The sequence below is a fragment of the Tursiops truncatus genome, chromosome 10 (genome assembly GCF_011762595.2).
Source record: "Tursiops truncatus isolate mTurTru1 chromosome 10, mTurTru1.mat.Y, whole genome shotgun sequence".
Classification (NCBI taxonomy): domain Eukaryota; kingdom Metazoa; phylum Chordata; class Mammalia; order Artiodactyla; family Delphinidae; genus Tursiops; species Tursiops truncatus.
The window spans coordinates 3,556,551-3,573,768 of NC_047043.1; the positions used below are offsets into that span (position 1 = coordinate 3,556,551).

Below are 17,218 nucleotides of genomic sequence, written 5' to 3' on the forward strand. Positions count from 1 at the left end.
GTGCCTCTGAATGGCCAACATTCCAGATAGGATGGCCCCCCGAAGGATCCTTTTTATTAGACAAGATTAAGCTGCTGAAGTCTAAGATATTTAATATAGATCCCCACGGACATCCAGACCAAGTACCATATGTCTTGGTCTGGGAAGATTTAATTCTCTCCCCACCTCCGTGGGTCCGGCCCTTTGTTTCCTCAACAGGTACGTCCGCGCATACATCAGCAGCGTCGGAGATATTAGCCTTAAAGAAAAACCCCAACACGGAAAAGCTACCCGACGCCCCGGATCCACCGAAGGCGATTTATCCTGACCCGCAGTCCGATTTGCTTCTTTTGGATTCCCCACCCCCTTATCCTCCGGCCCCAAATCCACTACCACCTAGAGGACCCCCAGCTCCACTGCCCTCGGCACCGAGGGAACCATCCATGATGGAAGAAGAAAGGGGTCCCTCAGCAGGCACTAGGAGCCGGAGGGCCATTTCCCCGGACTCCACTGCTCTGCCCCTTAGAGAATATGGCCCCCCCGACGGCCAAGGGAATAGACCTCTCCAATATTGGCCCTTTTCTTCTGCAGATCTTTATAATTGGAAAATGCATAACCCAACTTTTTCCGAAAATCCTCAGGCCCTTACCGCTTTAATAGAATCTCTTGTTTTCTCCCACCAGCCCACATGGGATGATTGTCAGCAGCTGCTTCAGACTCTCCTAACGACTGAGGAGAGGCAACGGGTTCTTTTAGAAGCCAGAAAAAATGTATTAGGCGCCAATGGGCAACCTACCCAGCTGCCTAACGAGATTGATGCTGGTTTCCCGCTCGTCAGGCCAAACTGGGATTTCAATGCCCCGGAAGGTAGGGAGCGCCTGAAAGTGTATCGCCAGGCTCTGGTGGCGGGTCTCCATGGAGCGGCCAGACGGCCCACTAATTTGGCTAAGGTAAGAGAAGTAACTCAGGGGCCCCAGGAATCGCCAACTGTGTTCCTGGAACGTTTGATGGAAGCTTTTAGACGCTTTACCCCTTATGATCCAACTTCGGAGGAACATAGGGCTACTGTAGCAATGGCTTTCATAGATCAAGCGGCCCCTGATATTAAGAAGAAATTACAGAGGCTAGATGGCTTGCAGGGATTTTCGCTTCAAGAGTTAGTAAAAGAGGCAGATAAAGTATATAACAAAAGAGAGACAGAGGAAGAAAAGGAAGAAAGAAAGCAGAAAGAGCAGGAAGCCCGTGAAATAAGACGGGATAAGAGACAGGAGAGGAATTTAAGTAAGATACTGGCCACTGTGGTTGGAGGAAGAAATATAGGGGATAGAAATAGGCAGGAAGGGCGAACGGCAGACAGAAGGCGGCCATTAGACAAGGACCAATGTGCCTACTGTAAAGAAAAAGGACATTGGGCGAGAGAATGCCCTAAGAAAAAGAATGGAGGAAGGCCAACCAAAAACAAAATCTTAACATTGGAAGAAGACGACTAGGAAAGTCAGGGCTCGAACCCTCTCCCCGAGCCCCGGGTAACTCTTAAAGTGGAGGGGGAACCTGTTCAATTTTTGGTAGATACCGGAGCCCAGCACTCTGTCCTTCTCCACTCAAAAGGTCCTATCTCCGCTAAAAGGTCGTGGGTACAAGGAGCCACTGGGAATAAACAATATTCATGGACCACACGAAGGACAGTAGATCTTGGGATTGGACGAGTGACCCATTCATTTTTGATTATTCCGGAATGCCCCTATCCTTTGCTGGGAAGAGATTTACTCTCCAAAGTAGGGGCTCAAATTCACTTTCAACCAGAAGGTCCCACCATAACTGATAATAAGGGAAGGTTACTTCAAATATTGACTATGAAATTAGAAGATGAATATAAATTATACGAGCAGCCTTCATCCTCACGAGTTAATGTTACTGACTGGGTAACTCGGTTCCCTCAAGCCTGGGCAGAAACTGCCGGAATGGGGATGGCCAAAAATCGGCCCCCGGTGCTAGTGGAACTCAAGGCAACTGCCACCCCAATAACGGTTCGTCAATACCCCATGAGTAGAGAAGCCAAAGACGGTATCCGTCCCCATATACAGAGGCTACTAGACTTGGGCATCTTAATCAGATGTCAATCAGCATGGAACACCCCTCTCCTGCCGGTAAAGAAACCAGGAACAAATGATTATCGGCCGGTGCAGGATCTACGAGAGGTAAACAAACGGGTGGCAGACCTCCACCCCACAGTTCCAAACCCTTACAACCTCCTGAGCACCCTTCCACCTCAACATACGTGGTATACTGTTTTGGACCTTAAAGATGCTTTTTTCTGTTTAAAGCTCTCTCCCCTGAGCCAACCCTACTTTGCCTTCGAATGGAAAGATCCAACATCGGGAATGTCTGGTCAGCTGACATGGACACGACTACCTCAGGGATTCAAAAACTCCCCGACCATCTTTGATGAAGCCCTCCATCAGGATTTGGCATTATATAGAGAATCAAATCCTCAGGTAACATTACTCCAATACGTTGATGATATTTTATTAGCTGCTGAGACCCAAGAAGATTGTATCAAGGGAACTGAAAAACTGTTAACGGAACTTGGAACCCTGGGATATAGAGCCTCAGCCAAGAAAGCACAAATATGCCAACAACAGGTCAGTTACCTGGGGTATCTATTAAAGGGGGGGCAAAGATGGCTCACAGAGAGCAGAAAGGATACGGTGGCCCAAATTCCGGCTCCCAAAAACGCCAGGCAGGTTAGAGAATTTTTGGGGACGGCCGGATTCTGTAGACTATGGATTCCAGGGTTTGCTGAGCTGGCAGCCCCATTGTACCCCCTAACCAAAAACAGCACTCCTTTCGTTTGGGGCGATAAGGAACAACGGGCTTTTGACCAAATCAAACGAGCTTTACTTTCAGCTCCAGCCCTAGGACTGCCAGATGTAACCAAACCTTTTCATTTATATGTGGCCGAAAATAAGGGCATTGCAAAAGGAGTATTGACTCAGAAATTGGGTCCCTGGAATCGCCCAGTTGCTTATTTGTCAAAAAAATTGGACCCTGTGGCATCAGGATGGCCCACCTGTTTAAAGATAATCGCTGCAGTGGCCGTTCTAGTCAAAGATGCTGACAAACTAACTTTAGGACAAAATCTAACGATAACAGCTCCTCATGCCCTGGAAAATGTAGTCCGTCAACCACCGGATAGGTGGCTAACTAATGCCAGGATGACCCATTACCAAACCCTGTTGCTAAACTCAGATCGCATCAAGTTTGCTCCAGCCACAGGACTCAATCCAGCCACCTTGCTACCTGATCCTGACTTGGAAGGCTCCACCATCATACATGATTGTCAGGAAGTACTGGCCGCAGCACACGGCAGTAGGCCAGATCTGATGGACCTGCCCCTCCCTGATGCTGATTTCACCTGGTTCACGGATGGGAGCAGTTTCCTGGAGGAAGGTAAGCGTCGAACTGGGGCAGCCGTGGTAGACGGAAAACAAGTCATATGGGCAGCGGCGCTACCACAAGGGACCTCAGCCCAACGAGCTGAATTAATTGCCCTGACGAGGGCATTAGAGATGGCAGAGAATAAAAAAGTAAACATCTACACAGACAGTAGATATGCGTTTGCTACCGCTCATATCCACGGTGCCATTTACCAACAGAGAGGGCTACTAACTTCAGGTGGCAAAGAAATTAAAAACAAGGACGAAATCGTGGCTTTGTTGACTGCACTCATGCTTCCTACTAAAGTCAGTATCATCCACTGCCCTGGACATCAAAAAGGAAATACCCCAATAATTAGGGGAAATAATATGGCTGATCAAGTGGCCCGAGAAATAGCATCGGGAGAAGTCATTTTAGGACTGTCAGATAAAGTTCCTGAAAAACCAGGCCGCGACGAGGAAGTCCTCCCGGCCACAACAAAAGGAACTTTGTCCCCTCAGCAAGCAGAATCCATGTTACAACAGATGCACAGATGGACACATTTGGGGACTAAAAAGATGATAGCCTTGTTACAAAAAGCCGGATACGAGACCCCTGGAATAACAAAGTTAGCTGAACAAATTGTGCAGGAATGCGTCCCATGTCAACAGGTAAACGTTCACAAAGGGAAACTTGAAACTGGAAAGAGACTCAGGGGGGACCGCCCAGGAACTTACTGGGAAGTGGACTTTACCGAAGTGCGTCCTGGAAGGTACGGTAATAAATACCTTTTAGTTTTTGTAGACACTTTTTCAGGATGGATAGAGGCTTTCCCAACAAAGAAAGAAACAGCTGCTGTAGTAGCTAAGAAGATTTTAGAAGAAATTTTTCCTCGATTTGGAGCACCAAAGGTAATAGGGTCTGATAATGGTCCAGCCTTCGTCGCCCAGGTAAGTCAGGATGTGGCCAGATATTTGGGGACTGATTGGAAATTACATTGTGCGTATAGACCCCAGAGTTCAGGTCAGGTAGAAAGAATAAATAGAACTCTAAAAGAGACCCTAACTAAATTGTCCTTGGAGACTGGCGGTACAGATTGGACGGTGCTCCTTCCTTTAGCCCTGTTTCGGGTTAGGAACACACCTTCCCGATACCATCTTACTCCTTTTGAGGTACTATACGGGGCCCCACCTCCTCTTCTCACTTTAGGAAAAGAAATAAAACCAGACTGTCAAAATAACACTGACTTGTATGCCAGGCTATTGGGACTCCAACTGGTCCAAAAGGAGATATGGTCCCAACTCGCCGAGGCCTACCAACCGGGAACACCAGGAGAAACTCATCCTTTCCAAGTCGGAGACTCCGTGTACGTCCGTCGGCATCGGACCCAGACGTTGGAACCCCGATGGAAAGGACCATACACCGTCCTCCTCACCACCCCAACGGCCATAAAAGTGGACGGCATCGCTGCCTGGATTCATGCTTCACACGTGAAAGCTGCACCAGCGACGGCATCATCAGGATGGCGGGCCCAAAGAACCGACAACCCGCTCAAACTCAAGCTTCTACGAACCTAAGACTTATAATTTTGATTTTACTGCCTTTACTGACTGTAAGTGATTTCAGCCCTCACCTGCCCCAACGTCTAACTTGGCAGGTAATTTCTCAAACTGGAGATGTAACCTGGTCCATTAGCCATACTGCACCTCCCTGGACCTGGTGGCCAGACCTTTTTCCTGATGTCTGTAAACTGGCCATAGGAGCTCCCTATTGGGATCTAGAGAGTTATTATGATCAGCATAATGCTCCGTCCCAACTTCTAACTAAAGCTGATTACTCCGGAGAGGGTTGTAAAAACCAGGTCCGAAGAAGTTGGCTCAGAACCCTCTCCTTCTATGTATGCCCCGGGTTCCATCGCCCCCGATCCCTGAATTATAAATGTGGGGGAACCGAAAATTTTTATTGCCAAAACTGGGGATGTGAAACCACAGGAGATACTTATTGGAGACCCACCTCAACTTGGGATTTTATTACAGTAACAGCCAACTACACTCATACTTCTTATAGGGGTCCCCGACCCGTCGCCCCCGAATGTTCAGGATGGTGCCACCCCCTCAAAATTTCCTTTAGTAATCCTGGAAAAAGAGATAAAAAATGGGTAAATGGCCACTCATGGGGCATTAGATTTTACAAGAATGGATATAATTTGGGAATATTAATGACCCTTAAGCTAAAGATTGAGACCCCTGCTCCTATATCAATAGGCCCAAATCCCGTACTTGGCCCCCCTTTGCTTCCCCCGGCCCCTTCGACTACGTCAACAAAGAATGAGACTAATGAAACCTCTGGATCCAAAGAACCCACAGTTAAGCCTGGGACTCCTCAGGATAGGATGCTTTCTTTGGTGCAGGCAGCCTTTACGGTCCTTAATGCTACAAACCCGGAGGCTACAAAATCATGTTGGCTCTGTTATGCTGCCCCTCCCCCTTATTATGATGCTATAGGATATAGTTCTAATTATACTAATGTCAGCTCCCCGGACCATTGTCGATGGAAACAGAAAGGGAACAGTAAGTTAACTCTGTCTTCGGTTTCTGGACATGGTACTTGTATAGGAACACCTCCCCAGTCCCATCGACACCTTTGTCATGATTTCAGCCTCCCTTCAGGCTCGGGATATCTTGTACCTCCTCAAGATGGATGGTGGGCATGTAACACGGGGCTCACCCCTTGTGTCTCTCTAGAGGTTCTCAACAATTCAGCTGATTTTTGTGTGCTAGTGCAATTAGTTCCTAGACTTATCTATCATTCAGATTCGTCCTTCTTAGATGAATACGAGGGAAAAACAAGAAGGAAGAGAGAACCTGTAACCCTCACATTGGCTGTCCTTCTAGGACTAGGAATATCTGCCGGGATAGGAACAGGAACCACAGCCCTCATACAACAACCCCAGTATTATGCAAGTTTAAGACAGGCTGTAGACATCGACCTCCGAGCATTAGAAAGTTCCATAACTCAACTAAAAGAATCACTCACCTCACTTTCAGAAATGGTGTTGCAGAATAGAAGAGGCCTAGATTTGCTGTTTCTTAAAGAAGGGGGATTATGCGCCGCTCTAAAAGAAGAATGTTGCTTTTATATTGATCATTCAGGAACCATTACCAAAACCATGGATAAACTAAGGGAACGCTTAGATAAAAGGCAAAGGGAGAGAGAGAACGAAAAAGGATGGTTTCAATCATGGTTCGATAAGTCCCCCTGGTTGACCACCTTAATCTCTACTCTGTTGGGACCTCTTATCGTTTTATTGTTGATTTTAACTTTTGGACCATGTGTTCTAAATCGCTTGATAGCATTTATTAGAGAACGTATCAGTACTGTACAAGTTCTAATGTTAAGACAACAGTACCAAAGTTTACGAACAGAAGGTTGAGATTCCATGATTGGAATCAATAGTCACAAGAAAAAGGGGGGAATGTGGGACTCGAGGGACATTGTTCCAGCTAATGATTAAGAACTCTCCAGACAATAGGGGCTTCTTAGACAATGGGAAAATTTCCAGGATGTCCGGCCCCCTTCCGAGAAGGAGGGAGATAACAAAATGTAAAAAAGGTGTCTGTCAAAGACCAATCAGGCAGCTGGGGAGAAGGAGGGAGATAAACAAAATAGGTGTCTGTCAAAGACCAATCAGACAGCTGGGGATAAGTTCCCCCTCTGGTCCGAGCCTAAGCCGGGACCAATCAGCAGGAGAACACAACCAAATCTATAATTTACATACGGGGAAGTGGGAACCTATAAAACTGACATATTCCCGCCCAAAAGGGTTCCTTCTTCGACCTCCTGCGTGAGGACCAAGGAACCCCGGTGCACCGGCCTTCAATAAACCTCTTGCGTTTTGCATCGACTTCCGACTCTTGTTGTTTCCTGGGCGAGTCGAAACTCCTAGGAGACCGCGCAGGTCTAACACAGCTATTCTGGCTTCCGTGACACTGCTCTCTCTGCTTGCCCTCTCCCCGCTTCTCAGACTCCACAGGGGTCATTCAAGTGTGGCCCAGGGACCACTGGGGTCTTGGAGACCTTTCAGGGGATCCATCGGGAAAACGTATTTTTATCATCCCAAAGAGATATTTGCCTTTTTCAGTCCCATTCTCTTGTAAGTGGACAGAGGAATTTCCCAGAGGCTAGATGACCTGTGATATAGCAACAGGTTTAGGCGGAAACAAATACAAGAATCCACATGTCTTCCATTAAGCCAAACACTAAAGAGATTTGCAAAAATGTCAAACAATGTCACTGTCAGCAGTGGTTTTTTTTGGGGGGGTGGGAAGAAAAATGTTTATTCTTCATAAAGGTGTTATTTAGGTGAGTATGCAATGGGTTTATTAGTTTACTTAAAAATAGGTGCTTTAGGGTTTCCCTGGTGGCGCAGCGGTTGAGAGTCTGCCTGCCGATGCAGGGGACACGGGTTCGTGCCCCGGTCCTGGAAGATCCCACATGCTGAGGAGCGGTTGGGGCCGTGAGCCACGGTCTCTGAGCCTGCGCTCCACAACGGAAGAGGCCACAACAGTGAGAGGCCCGCGTACAGCAAAAAAAAAAAAAAAAAAAGGTGCTTTAAAATGTTTGAGTTTTAACTTCTAATATGAAAAATATTGATAACCATGCCTCACATAAACAAGGCTTCTGGGGCCCTCAGTCACATTTAAGAATTCAAAAGGATCCTGAGTCCAGTACAGTGAGAACCACGCACTTAGACTGCGTCTTCCTGGCCTCCTTCAGGGGCTCTTCTTCAACCAACACCTCAAATTTTGATGTTCTCTACAACAGCATCTTAAGCGCACTAATTTTCTCACCATAAACTAGGATTTCTCAATCTTGGCATGACTGACACTTGGGGCCAGAAAACTCTTTCTATGGGGGACTGTCCTGAGCTTGGTGGAATCCCTGGCCTCTAACTACTAGAGGCCAGGGGCATCCTTCCACCAAAATTGTGACAACCAAAAATGTCTCCAGACACTGTCAAATAAAACTGGCCCTGGCTGAGAACCACTACCCTAAATACTCTTCCTGGAAATTTTACCAAATATTAAGATTTTAATTCCACGTATGATAAGGATTCTACTTATTTAGTGCCTACTGCACCAGGCACAACTCTAAGCATTTCATACGTATTCGCTCACTTAAACCTCATCCCCTATGAGACAGATAAATCATCTCCATTTTATAGATTAAGAAACTGAAGAGCAGAGAGATGAAGTGACTTGCCCAGGGTCACACAGCAAGTGCGTGGTGATGACAGCTCCAGGCTTGACTGCTCCTCTGAGCCTTAGTCTCATGTGAATAACTGCCTCTGCTGGGGACCCCAGCTGACATTCTCTCAAGATGCTCCAAAATGAACTGAAAACTCTTCTCTCCACAAGACCAGGTATTTCTGTATTTCCTAAGTCAGTTAATTTCTGTATTTCCTAAGTCAGCAACTTTCACATTTAACCTGTGCCTCAGTTTACCTAGTAACCTAGACATCTTTTTGGCCTCTGCTTGGATTCTCTTCTTTACTCCTGAATCCAATCATTCATTGAAATCTAACAATTTTACCTTCTAATTATTGATCGAATGTATCTTTTCCTCTCTCTTCCACTATTCCTGCCCCCACTAGGGCCCTAATCTCTCCTCAGCACTGTCCTAATCAACTCGCATTTGGGGTCCTCGTATCTGGCCCTCACAAACATCTTCCACCTTGCTGCCTGAGTGGTCTGGCTAAAGGGCAAGTCTGGCCATGTCACTTTATGGCTTAAAGCTCTTTACCGGCTGCCTGTTAGCTAAGAATAATGTCCAGGTTCCTTATCACGGCCCAGTCTTGCCTTCTGTCACCCCCAAATCACACTTAACTGTCCAGCACGAATCTATTCTATGACATCACCGAGCACACCAGAAGATCACACTGCTTCATGCCTTTGATCCAGCGCTATCTTCTGGGAAGCGTCTTGATTCAACACCCTGTGCATGCCTGTCACGGCACTTGCCACAGTTTGTGACAATGACTCTACAACTGTGTCCCACAGAGGCTCGTAAAAAAGCCACTGGTGGCAGGTGCCTTGCTGAGCCCAGCGCGCTCATCCTTCCATCTCCAGGGACTGCTATGGCACTGGGCAAAGTAGTTTTGGGAGTGTTTGGGAGCACCGAAGTAAAAGAATACGTAGTAATAGGACCTGTCTGAATGGGAGTGGGGAATGGAGAAGAAAGAGAATGAGGAAAACCTTCCAAAGGTTACACTGAGATGAATCTCAAAGGAAGCAGAGGAACTCAAGATAGAGGTGATTAGAGGGCATACCAGACAAAGAGAAGAGGGAGGCGGTATCCTTGGAATCCACAAAACACAGCTTAATACAAAAGAAGGACATATTTTGTAACAGTTTATTATCTGAGGAGATAATAGTGGGAAATCTCACGTTTTAGGGCCATGATTTCAGCAAACAGTGTAAAGTGATTACCAGATTCCTTTGGATAATACATTTATTTGTGGATAATAAATTTAACTCAAAACGATTACTCAAAGCATAATCTGAACCATTATTTTCTAAATATGTTACCATGTAATTTCTACTTCCTGCCCACAGGGTACAGCCCTGAGTGACTTATCTGCAGTTCTTGTTTATTTTCAGTAAATTTAAACGACAAAATTTGTCTTCCAGACTGTGGTGAAAATGACTGGTTTCCACTTACTCACAAGCGTATTTTGTGGGCTCTTTCAACAGACTTGGTTAAATTGTTGGTAGTAAGTACTTGGTTAATTTTTTGGTTTAAAATTCCACCAGTATACCTGCTGTTTACAAACTTCAGCTTCCAGAGCCAAAGTCATTAAGTGAAACAATGCACTCCCAGAAATGTGTTTTTTTTTTTTAACTACTGACCAGTTGGATATGATTTCATTGGTGTGACCCAGATGTTCTCAAATTTACAGGATGAGTACCTTTTCTATGCAGGTATCTAAAAATTAGAAAGTCACTGCTTGAGAGGTTTAGTGTCTGATAACCAACACTGCACTGGGTCTACCCATCATAGGGCCTGCCCGCTCATTCACCCAGCGTGAGGGCAGCTACCCAACCAGGTCTGTTCCACAGGTCGCAGACTCTGCTCCTAGGAAACCCAATCCACAGGCTTGTCAATCATGGAAGGTGAGACCTGGTGTGAAGTGATGAGCTGGCCTTACCATATTCTTGCTTTGGAAATATGGCTCAAACTCAGAGGGTCAGGTAGTTAGAAGACACCCGATCCACATGGATGCACAGAGAAAATCCATAAGGTACATACATTCATGATGAGTTATAAGGAAGCAGAAAAGAACGCAGATGCTCTGAAGTAGACAAAAGACATATTAAGAGTAAGGATAAGGGACTCAAGATCACACATGAGAATGGGGCAGGCGTGGAAAAGCTGGGCGGTACATTAAGGACATAAGAGTTTAGATTCTCATTCTCCTGCTGCTAAGATCCTAAAAGCTGGATCCCCATCTGGTGAGGCCAGGATAAACGTTTCAGCTCCTGGAAGCTGGCGAGCCCTTTTTTTCCTTGACCTTAACCTGCGTCTCCTCCTCACAAACCCCGCCTCACCACCGATGCCACAAGTAGAACGGATCCTGGCAACCAAAAAGGCTAATTAAGACACCTCTGAAATGAAAGGAATGGCTAGAGAGAGCCTTCAGCTGTGGACAAGTGCTACTGACGGGTCACTTCCACGGTCAAGTCTTCCGATTCTACGGAAAGTTCTTATAAATGCAACAAACTGGTCCTGGCTTGAGAACCTGAACCTTGGCATCCAGCTTAAAGGCAGAGACACCACTAACCGCGTTCCCGGAGCAGAACCTCCTGGAGCTCTCGGCGCAGAGCGTCCGACTTGGGGACACATCACCAGACGCGAACGTCTTCTCCCGCCCGCGAAGGGCCAATCCCCTGGCTGCCCCCCGAGGGTCCGCGGGCCACGCCGGCCGGCAGGGAGCCTCCCCTCTGGGCGCCCAGGCGGCCGCGCGGGGCAGGGGCTCCTGTACCCCGGCCGCACCCGCGCCCGCACCTCCCGGGCCGCTCACCTGTAGTTGTAGGCGGAGAAGTGCTTGCTCTCCCTCAGCATCGCCCGGTACAAATCCAGCACCTGTGCGCGGCTGGAGGCTGCCATCTTGGAACGAAAAAAACCCAGGGGGGGGTCCTCTCCGCCGAGGTCCCGAGTTAAACGCGACTCCCGAAACTTCCGCCGCCGCGGGAAGCGCGAGCGGGACACGCGCGCGGGGCTCGGCGCAGGGAGCGGCCTGCGCCCCGGCCCAGGTGAGCTCCGGCCGCGCGTGGCGGCGCAGGCGGGCTTCGGGCAGCTAAGGGGGCGGCGCCGGCGGGAGGTGTTCTCGGCGGCCGCCCCCGCCGCGGGGTACTGCGGGCAGCAGCGGGCGGAGCGGCCGAGGGGCGGCGAGGGCTGGGCGGCGGGTGCGGGGTGTCGGTGCTTCCTCGCGGTGGAGGGCTGGGGTTCGCCGGGGACGCCGGGTTGCTCCGCGTTGCCAGGTTACCGAGCGCGCGCCCCGCGCCCGCTCTTCCGCCCGGGCTGCCCTCGGCGCCGCCTGAGCCTAGGTGCGGGCTGCGCGGGGCGCCGGTTCCGCATACGCCTGGGTCGGGGGCTGCATGCGGGACGCTTGTCGCGCGTGGACGGGGCGCGAGCGCTCGGGGGACGCAGGGCGCCGACCTGGGGCTCCCCGGCGCTCCGGCTCTGCTCAGGGCGCCCGCTCAGGGGCCTCCGGCGCGAGGCCCCCTTTCTGGTCAAGATGGCGGCGCCCAGGCGGGCCGCGCCGAGGTGAGCTGGAGCCGGGCCCGGAGAGGGGCGAGCCTGCCACGCCCAGGACTTGGACCCCGGGCTGGTCTCCCGTCTCCCGGGGAGCGGCGGGTGAGTGGGCGCGGCCGCGCGGAGGTCCCTCTCGTGGGGTGGTCAGCTCTCCGTGCGTCCGCAGAGTTCTGTCGTCTGATAGTCAGATCTGGGGTGGCCCAGGTTGGAGGCGAGGGTGCTTGATTGGGGAAACCTGAGGGGTTTAAGGACTCTGTTGGGATCGTTTCAGACCCCAGCAAGAAGCTGAGCAAGTTTTCTTCTCTCTTCCCGGCTAAGTTTTCTCCCTTCTCTGAAGACGCCAGCTTTTCTGAATCACCTTGTTACCCGGGGGGATACAGTTGGTGGTTCTGACCGTGGAACGTAGGACCCGGCGCGGGGAAGCCTGAGCTGGTTCTAGTTACTTTGTTTGCAAAGCACTGGTCTTGTCTTTGGAATCTTTGTGTATGTAACCAACGTTGGGAAGAGCCAGCGTTTTCTCCTCCAAAACACTGCGAGGGGTAACTTTATACGTAAGAAACAAGTGGGCGTTCACATCCATCTCTTTTCCAACCACTGAGTTTTGGTTGTGTTTCCTTTCTTTAAGTTTGTCTCGTTTTGAAGTGATAACTTGTTCTATGCCAAAGCAACCTCGTATTTTCAGGAACTTTAAGGGCAGGAGACACTTCTCTGACCTTACTGCACTTTAGCGTACTTGTAACCTGGGGTCCTTGCATCCACATGTGCTTGTTATATCTGTTATGTTATCTGTTGTAATGCAGTGGTATTTTTTTTAAAGGCATGAAAGACAAAATACTTTTATTAAAATCCTTTTACGTTTCCTGTTCGATTTTTGTTAACGTCTCATACATCTATAAGTCTCAAATAAGGCTTTTTACAGAGTAGCCAAACTTCTGTTACTCCTGCAGGGTGATCAGGTCATTGGGCAAATCTTGCTTCAGGTTTATTGAAAGGGTTTTTAATATTTTGAGTTTATCCTTTGGTATTACTCAAAGGACTCAAGACCAAGGGTCTTGTACATTATTATAGAAAAAGATGCAGAACTGTTTTCTCTTAATATGAAACACAGTTGAATGCAGATGATATAAATTAGGTGTGTGGCACCTAGGAAAACAACAGCGTTAACGCAAGTTACAAACAGAGAAAGCTATCAGTTAGAAGAAAAAACATGAGAATTATTTTGGCTTGTTTAAAAACAGTTGGGATTGCATTATTTTATTATATTTTGCTTTCATCTAGAAAATGAAGTTGGAATAATTATGATATACAGTTGTTTGTCTAATTATCAAGCAATGTAATCATTAATGTATACAATTAACATATCTAAATGATTTTAACTTTGTTGTGATCAAATAAAACTTTCCAAATAAATATCGAAAGTTTAGTTTGTTTGGGTAGTGTAGGCATCTGTTAGTACAAGGAATAGCTGAGGTTAGAGAAATGGTAGCTTCCCAGTTGATTCTAAGCTAAGTCCTCACAAAAAAATACTTTTATTATTTTACTTGAAATAATTTGCCAGTATGTTGGATATCATTGCCTTAAAAGCCTAATAAAAAATCACATTCCAAAGCTAAATCTCCATTTTTTTATTTCTTCATTGCAGCAATGACTATTTTCAAGAAAAGCTCTATTTGAAGTTGAAAGTGGGATTGGGCCAGAAGCTGAGGATAGACCTTACTCATATGTCCTTTAATATGCATTCTGTTCTGGACAGAGTATTTTCTTATATAACGACTATAAACTAGGCGTAACCCACTTACTACCATTTAGGCCTCAAAATGCAAAAATTTCTTTAATATCCACCTATCCATAGTTATGAAATTCCTATACTTCATTATGTAAAATCATGCATTACCTTATATTAAAATTAGGATTGCTGTTGAGCACTGAATGATTTTTGAAGAGAAATTTCTCCAACCATAACAAGCAGTATAACAGCAATTTATTGTCTTGCAGCTTAAATATTAAAACGATGTGCAAAGGAAATCTTGCATAGGTGAGCGACTTGTGATGTTACGATTTAGAAGTTATTCGACTCCAAATGTGGATCTAAGTCTTTATTACACATAATCGTCATTTGGTTTTATCAGTCCTTCACACTAATAGAATAGGAAGCTGGAAGAGACTTTGTACATCAGCTCCCTCATTTTCAGAGATGAACAGGGAACTGAAGGCCCTTTCCTCATTCCTTCCTTCAGCACTCAGTGAACGCTTCCTAAGAGCCATACATTATACAACATGGTGGCGTTACAGTGTGAACTAGATAAGCAAAGTAACAATTTATTTTTGACAGGTGCTATGATAGGGGTAATATTACGAAATGTTAGGGGAGTACAGAGGAGGGACATTCAACTAGGACTTTGATCTTAAGGGAAAGCATTCCATCAGAGAAGGTATTTCCACAATGAGTAGTAAGAGCCAGAGGGCGAACATGGAGAATGTGTTGAGTTACAGGTTGTAGTGTACATTCAAAGCAGGGAGGCACGAGGGCGCAGGATCCATTCAGGGAACGTTGTGTGGTGGGGAGAGGGACCATCGATGAGCAGACGTGATTAGCCCTGTACCTGCTTTATTTTTATTATTTTTTAAAATTTTATTTATTTATTTTTAAAATATTTATTTTCTGTGCCGGGTCTTAGTTGTGACATGTGGAATCCTTAGTTGTGGCATGCAAACTCTTAGTTGCAGCATGGATGCGGGATCTAGTTCCCCGACCAGGGATCGAACCCAGGCCCCCTGCATTGGGATCGCAGAGCTTTACCCACTGGACCACCAGGGAAGTCCCTACCTGGCTTATTTTAATGATGTTTTCTCTGTTCTGGGGATAAGTCATTTTTTTCTTTGATGCATTGGCTAGTTCATACAAGTGAAGTAGAACTTATCATCTGAGCTATTGAAATGCAGATTAGGTTTTCAGATGTTGGTAGACTTTTATTTCAAAGCCTATTTTTGGAATCCTCTATTTTAGCAGTGCTGAAATCCTGGTTCTGTACGTCTGCATATTCAACAAGTAGTTGACCAGCTGGTGGTTCAAGTCCCAGTTCCTGTGGTTACGTGAGGGCTACACATCAAATACTGATCCTGTCTTCCAAGAGTTAGTAGTTTATTATGTTGAGATATGTTCCCTGTATACGTACTTTGGGGGGTATTTGAATGGATGTTGAATTGTATCAAATGCTTTTTCTGCATCTATTGAGATGATCATGTGGTTTTTGTCTTTTCTTCTGTTGACGTGGTGTAACACATTGATTTGCATATTGTTGAACCATCCTTGTGACCTTGGGGTGAATCCAACTTGGTTGTGGTGTATGATCCATTTTGTGTATTGTTGGATTTGGTTTACTAGTATTTTGTTGAGGAGTTTTGCATCTATATTCATCAAAGATATTGGCCTGTAATTTTTTTTTTTGATAGTGTCTTTGTCTGGTTTTGGTTTTGGGGTGATGGTGGCTTCGTAGAATGACTTTGGGAGTGTTCCCTCCTCTTCAGTCTTGTGGAAGAGTTTGAGAAGGATGGGTATAAGTTCTTCTTTGTATGTGTGGTAGAATTCTCCAGTGAAGCCATTTGGTCCTTTTCTTTGCAGGGAGTTTTTTTTTAATTACGGGTTCTATTTCACTTCTAGTGATCTGTCAATTCAAATTGTCTATTTCTTCTTGATTCAGTTTTGGTGGGCTGTATGTTTCTAGAAACCTGTCTATTTCTTCTAGGTTATAAGATCTCAGTGGACAGATGATAGGACAGCTCTTACCCCCATTAAGGAAAGGGACCTGAGAGGTTAGGTTATTTAGCCAGTTGTACAGGTAGGAATCCGAGGGGGTGGGCACGGGCCTGGGGTGTGTCCTGTCTATAGCTGTAGTACTGGCTGTGATGCTGCACTGCTTCACAGAAGGTCTTCAGAGCCAGCTTCAGGAGTTTGAAGTTTATTAAGTTTTCTTGGATAACATGGGTAAATTTTAGTCATATTTGAATTTTAATTTAGATTCTCACTTATTTTCAAAGCTAACTTCTTTATATAGGAAATATTACAAATATTCAGAGAATCTCAAATGTTGATTTTTATACTAGCTTTCTAGTCTTTTAAGATAAATTTACATTTTTTTCTATTAACATCTCTTGGAAAAGACTTAGTGCCTTTTTTAGGTTGTCTACTCATGTGTATGTGAGAGATTCACATTTTTGTAGAAGCTCTTTTCAAATATACTTAAAGTCTTTTCCTTGAGAATTTTAGAAAGTAACCAGATATTGGAGCTCCGTTCTTTGGAGACTAAGTATTGCCTTACTTGTGGGAAACAGCAGTAAAATTGACAACTGAGTTTGTATAAAGTGTATCAGATGTCACTTATAGGAATTTTTTTTTAAACAAATTAGTTCTTTGCCTTCTGTCTGCCTGTCTGTAAGTTCAAGTTCATCTCTCTCAAAAGCTGCCTTCCCCTCCTACCTGTGTCTAGGAGAGAGACTAGGCTAAGAGGTCAGATCTGTTTTCAACTGAACTTGTGTCCCTTTAGTTGTTCCCAGGTCACAGTAGCTGCTAGATGGAGAACTGGTTTCATTAGCCCACTGGTCCTCTACCCTGGCCTCACAGCACACACCCGAGAACATTTCACAAATACCAGTGTTCTGGTTCCACTCACATCAAGGCAGTCGTAAGCTCTGGGCTGGGAGCCCAGCAGTAATGTCTTTAAAAAGTGTCAGGGGTTTCAGGGCGCCATCAGGATGGAGAACCACTGCCATCGGCCCAAGTCAGACAGCTGACTGGAATACAGAAGGTCCAGCCATGTTTCTGCCCCTGTGCACGTGACCCATTGCCGGTTCTTCCCAGAACTGCCCTCATTTAGCAGGACGATGTGAGTACCTTCAGGAAGAACATCTGCCGTCCCCACATCCCGGTGTTCCAGGAACAGCTCAGATGAACGTGGGCCAGGTGTGTGCAAAGTTCTCCTTGTCCGCCGCTTTTACAGGAGGGAGAACC

General features: G+C 46.4%; 2 protein-coding genes across 6 annotated transcripts in view; one reads left to right on the plus strand and one right to left on the minus strand.

The window, feature by feature from the left end:
• Positions 1-11,874, minus strand: part of LYRM4 (LYR motif containing 4) — a 125,369-nt gene extending 113,495 nt beyond the window's left edge. The window contains exon 1 of one of the 2 annotated variants that reach the window (XM_073810291.1): positions 11,477-11,874. In XM_073810291.1, coding sequence (XP_073666392.1) covers positions 11,477-11,562 — 86 coding nt within the window. In that variant the 5' untranslated portion in view covers positions 11,563-11,874. The remainder of the gene's footprint in view (positions 1-11,476) is intronic. The other variant, XM_019945191.3, reaches the window with a different exon arrangement.
• Positions 11,875-11,927: 53 nt separating this feature from the next.
• Positions 11,928-17,218, plus strand: part of FARS2 (phenylalanyl-tRNA synthetase 2, mitochondrial) — a 458,205-nt gene continuing 452,914 nt past the window's right edge. For 3 of the 4 annotated variants that reach the window (XR_012334309.1, XM_073810283.1, XM_073810290.1), the window contains exon 1: positions 11,928-12,312. Coding sequence is in view for 2 of the 4 variants with exons in the window: in XM_073810283.1 (XP_073666384.1) it covers positions 12,054-12,312 (259 nt within the window). In the remaining 2 variants the exon portion in view is untranslated. The remainder of the gene's footprint in view (positions 12,313-17,218) is intronic. The other variant, XM_073810284.1, reaches the window with a different exon arrangement.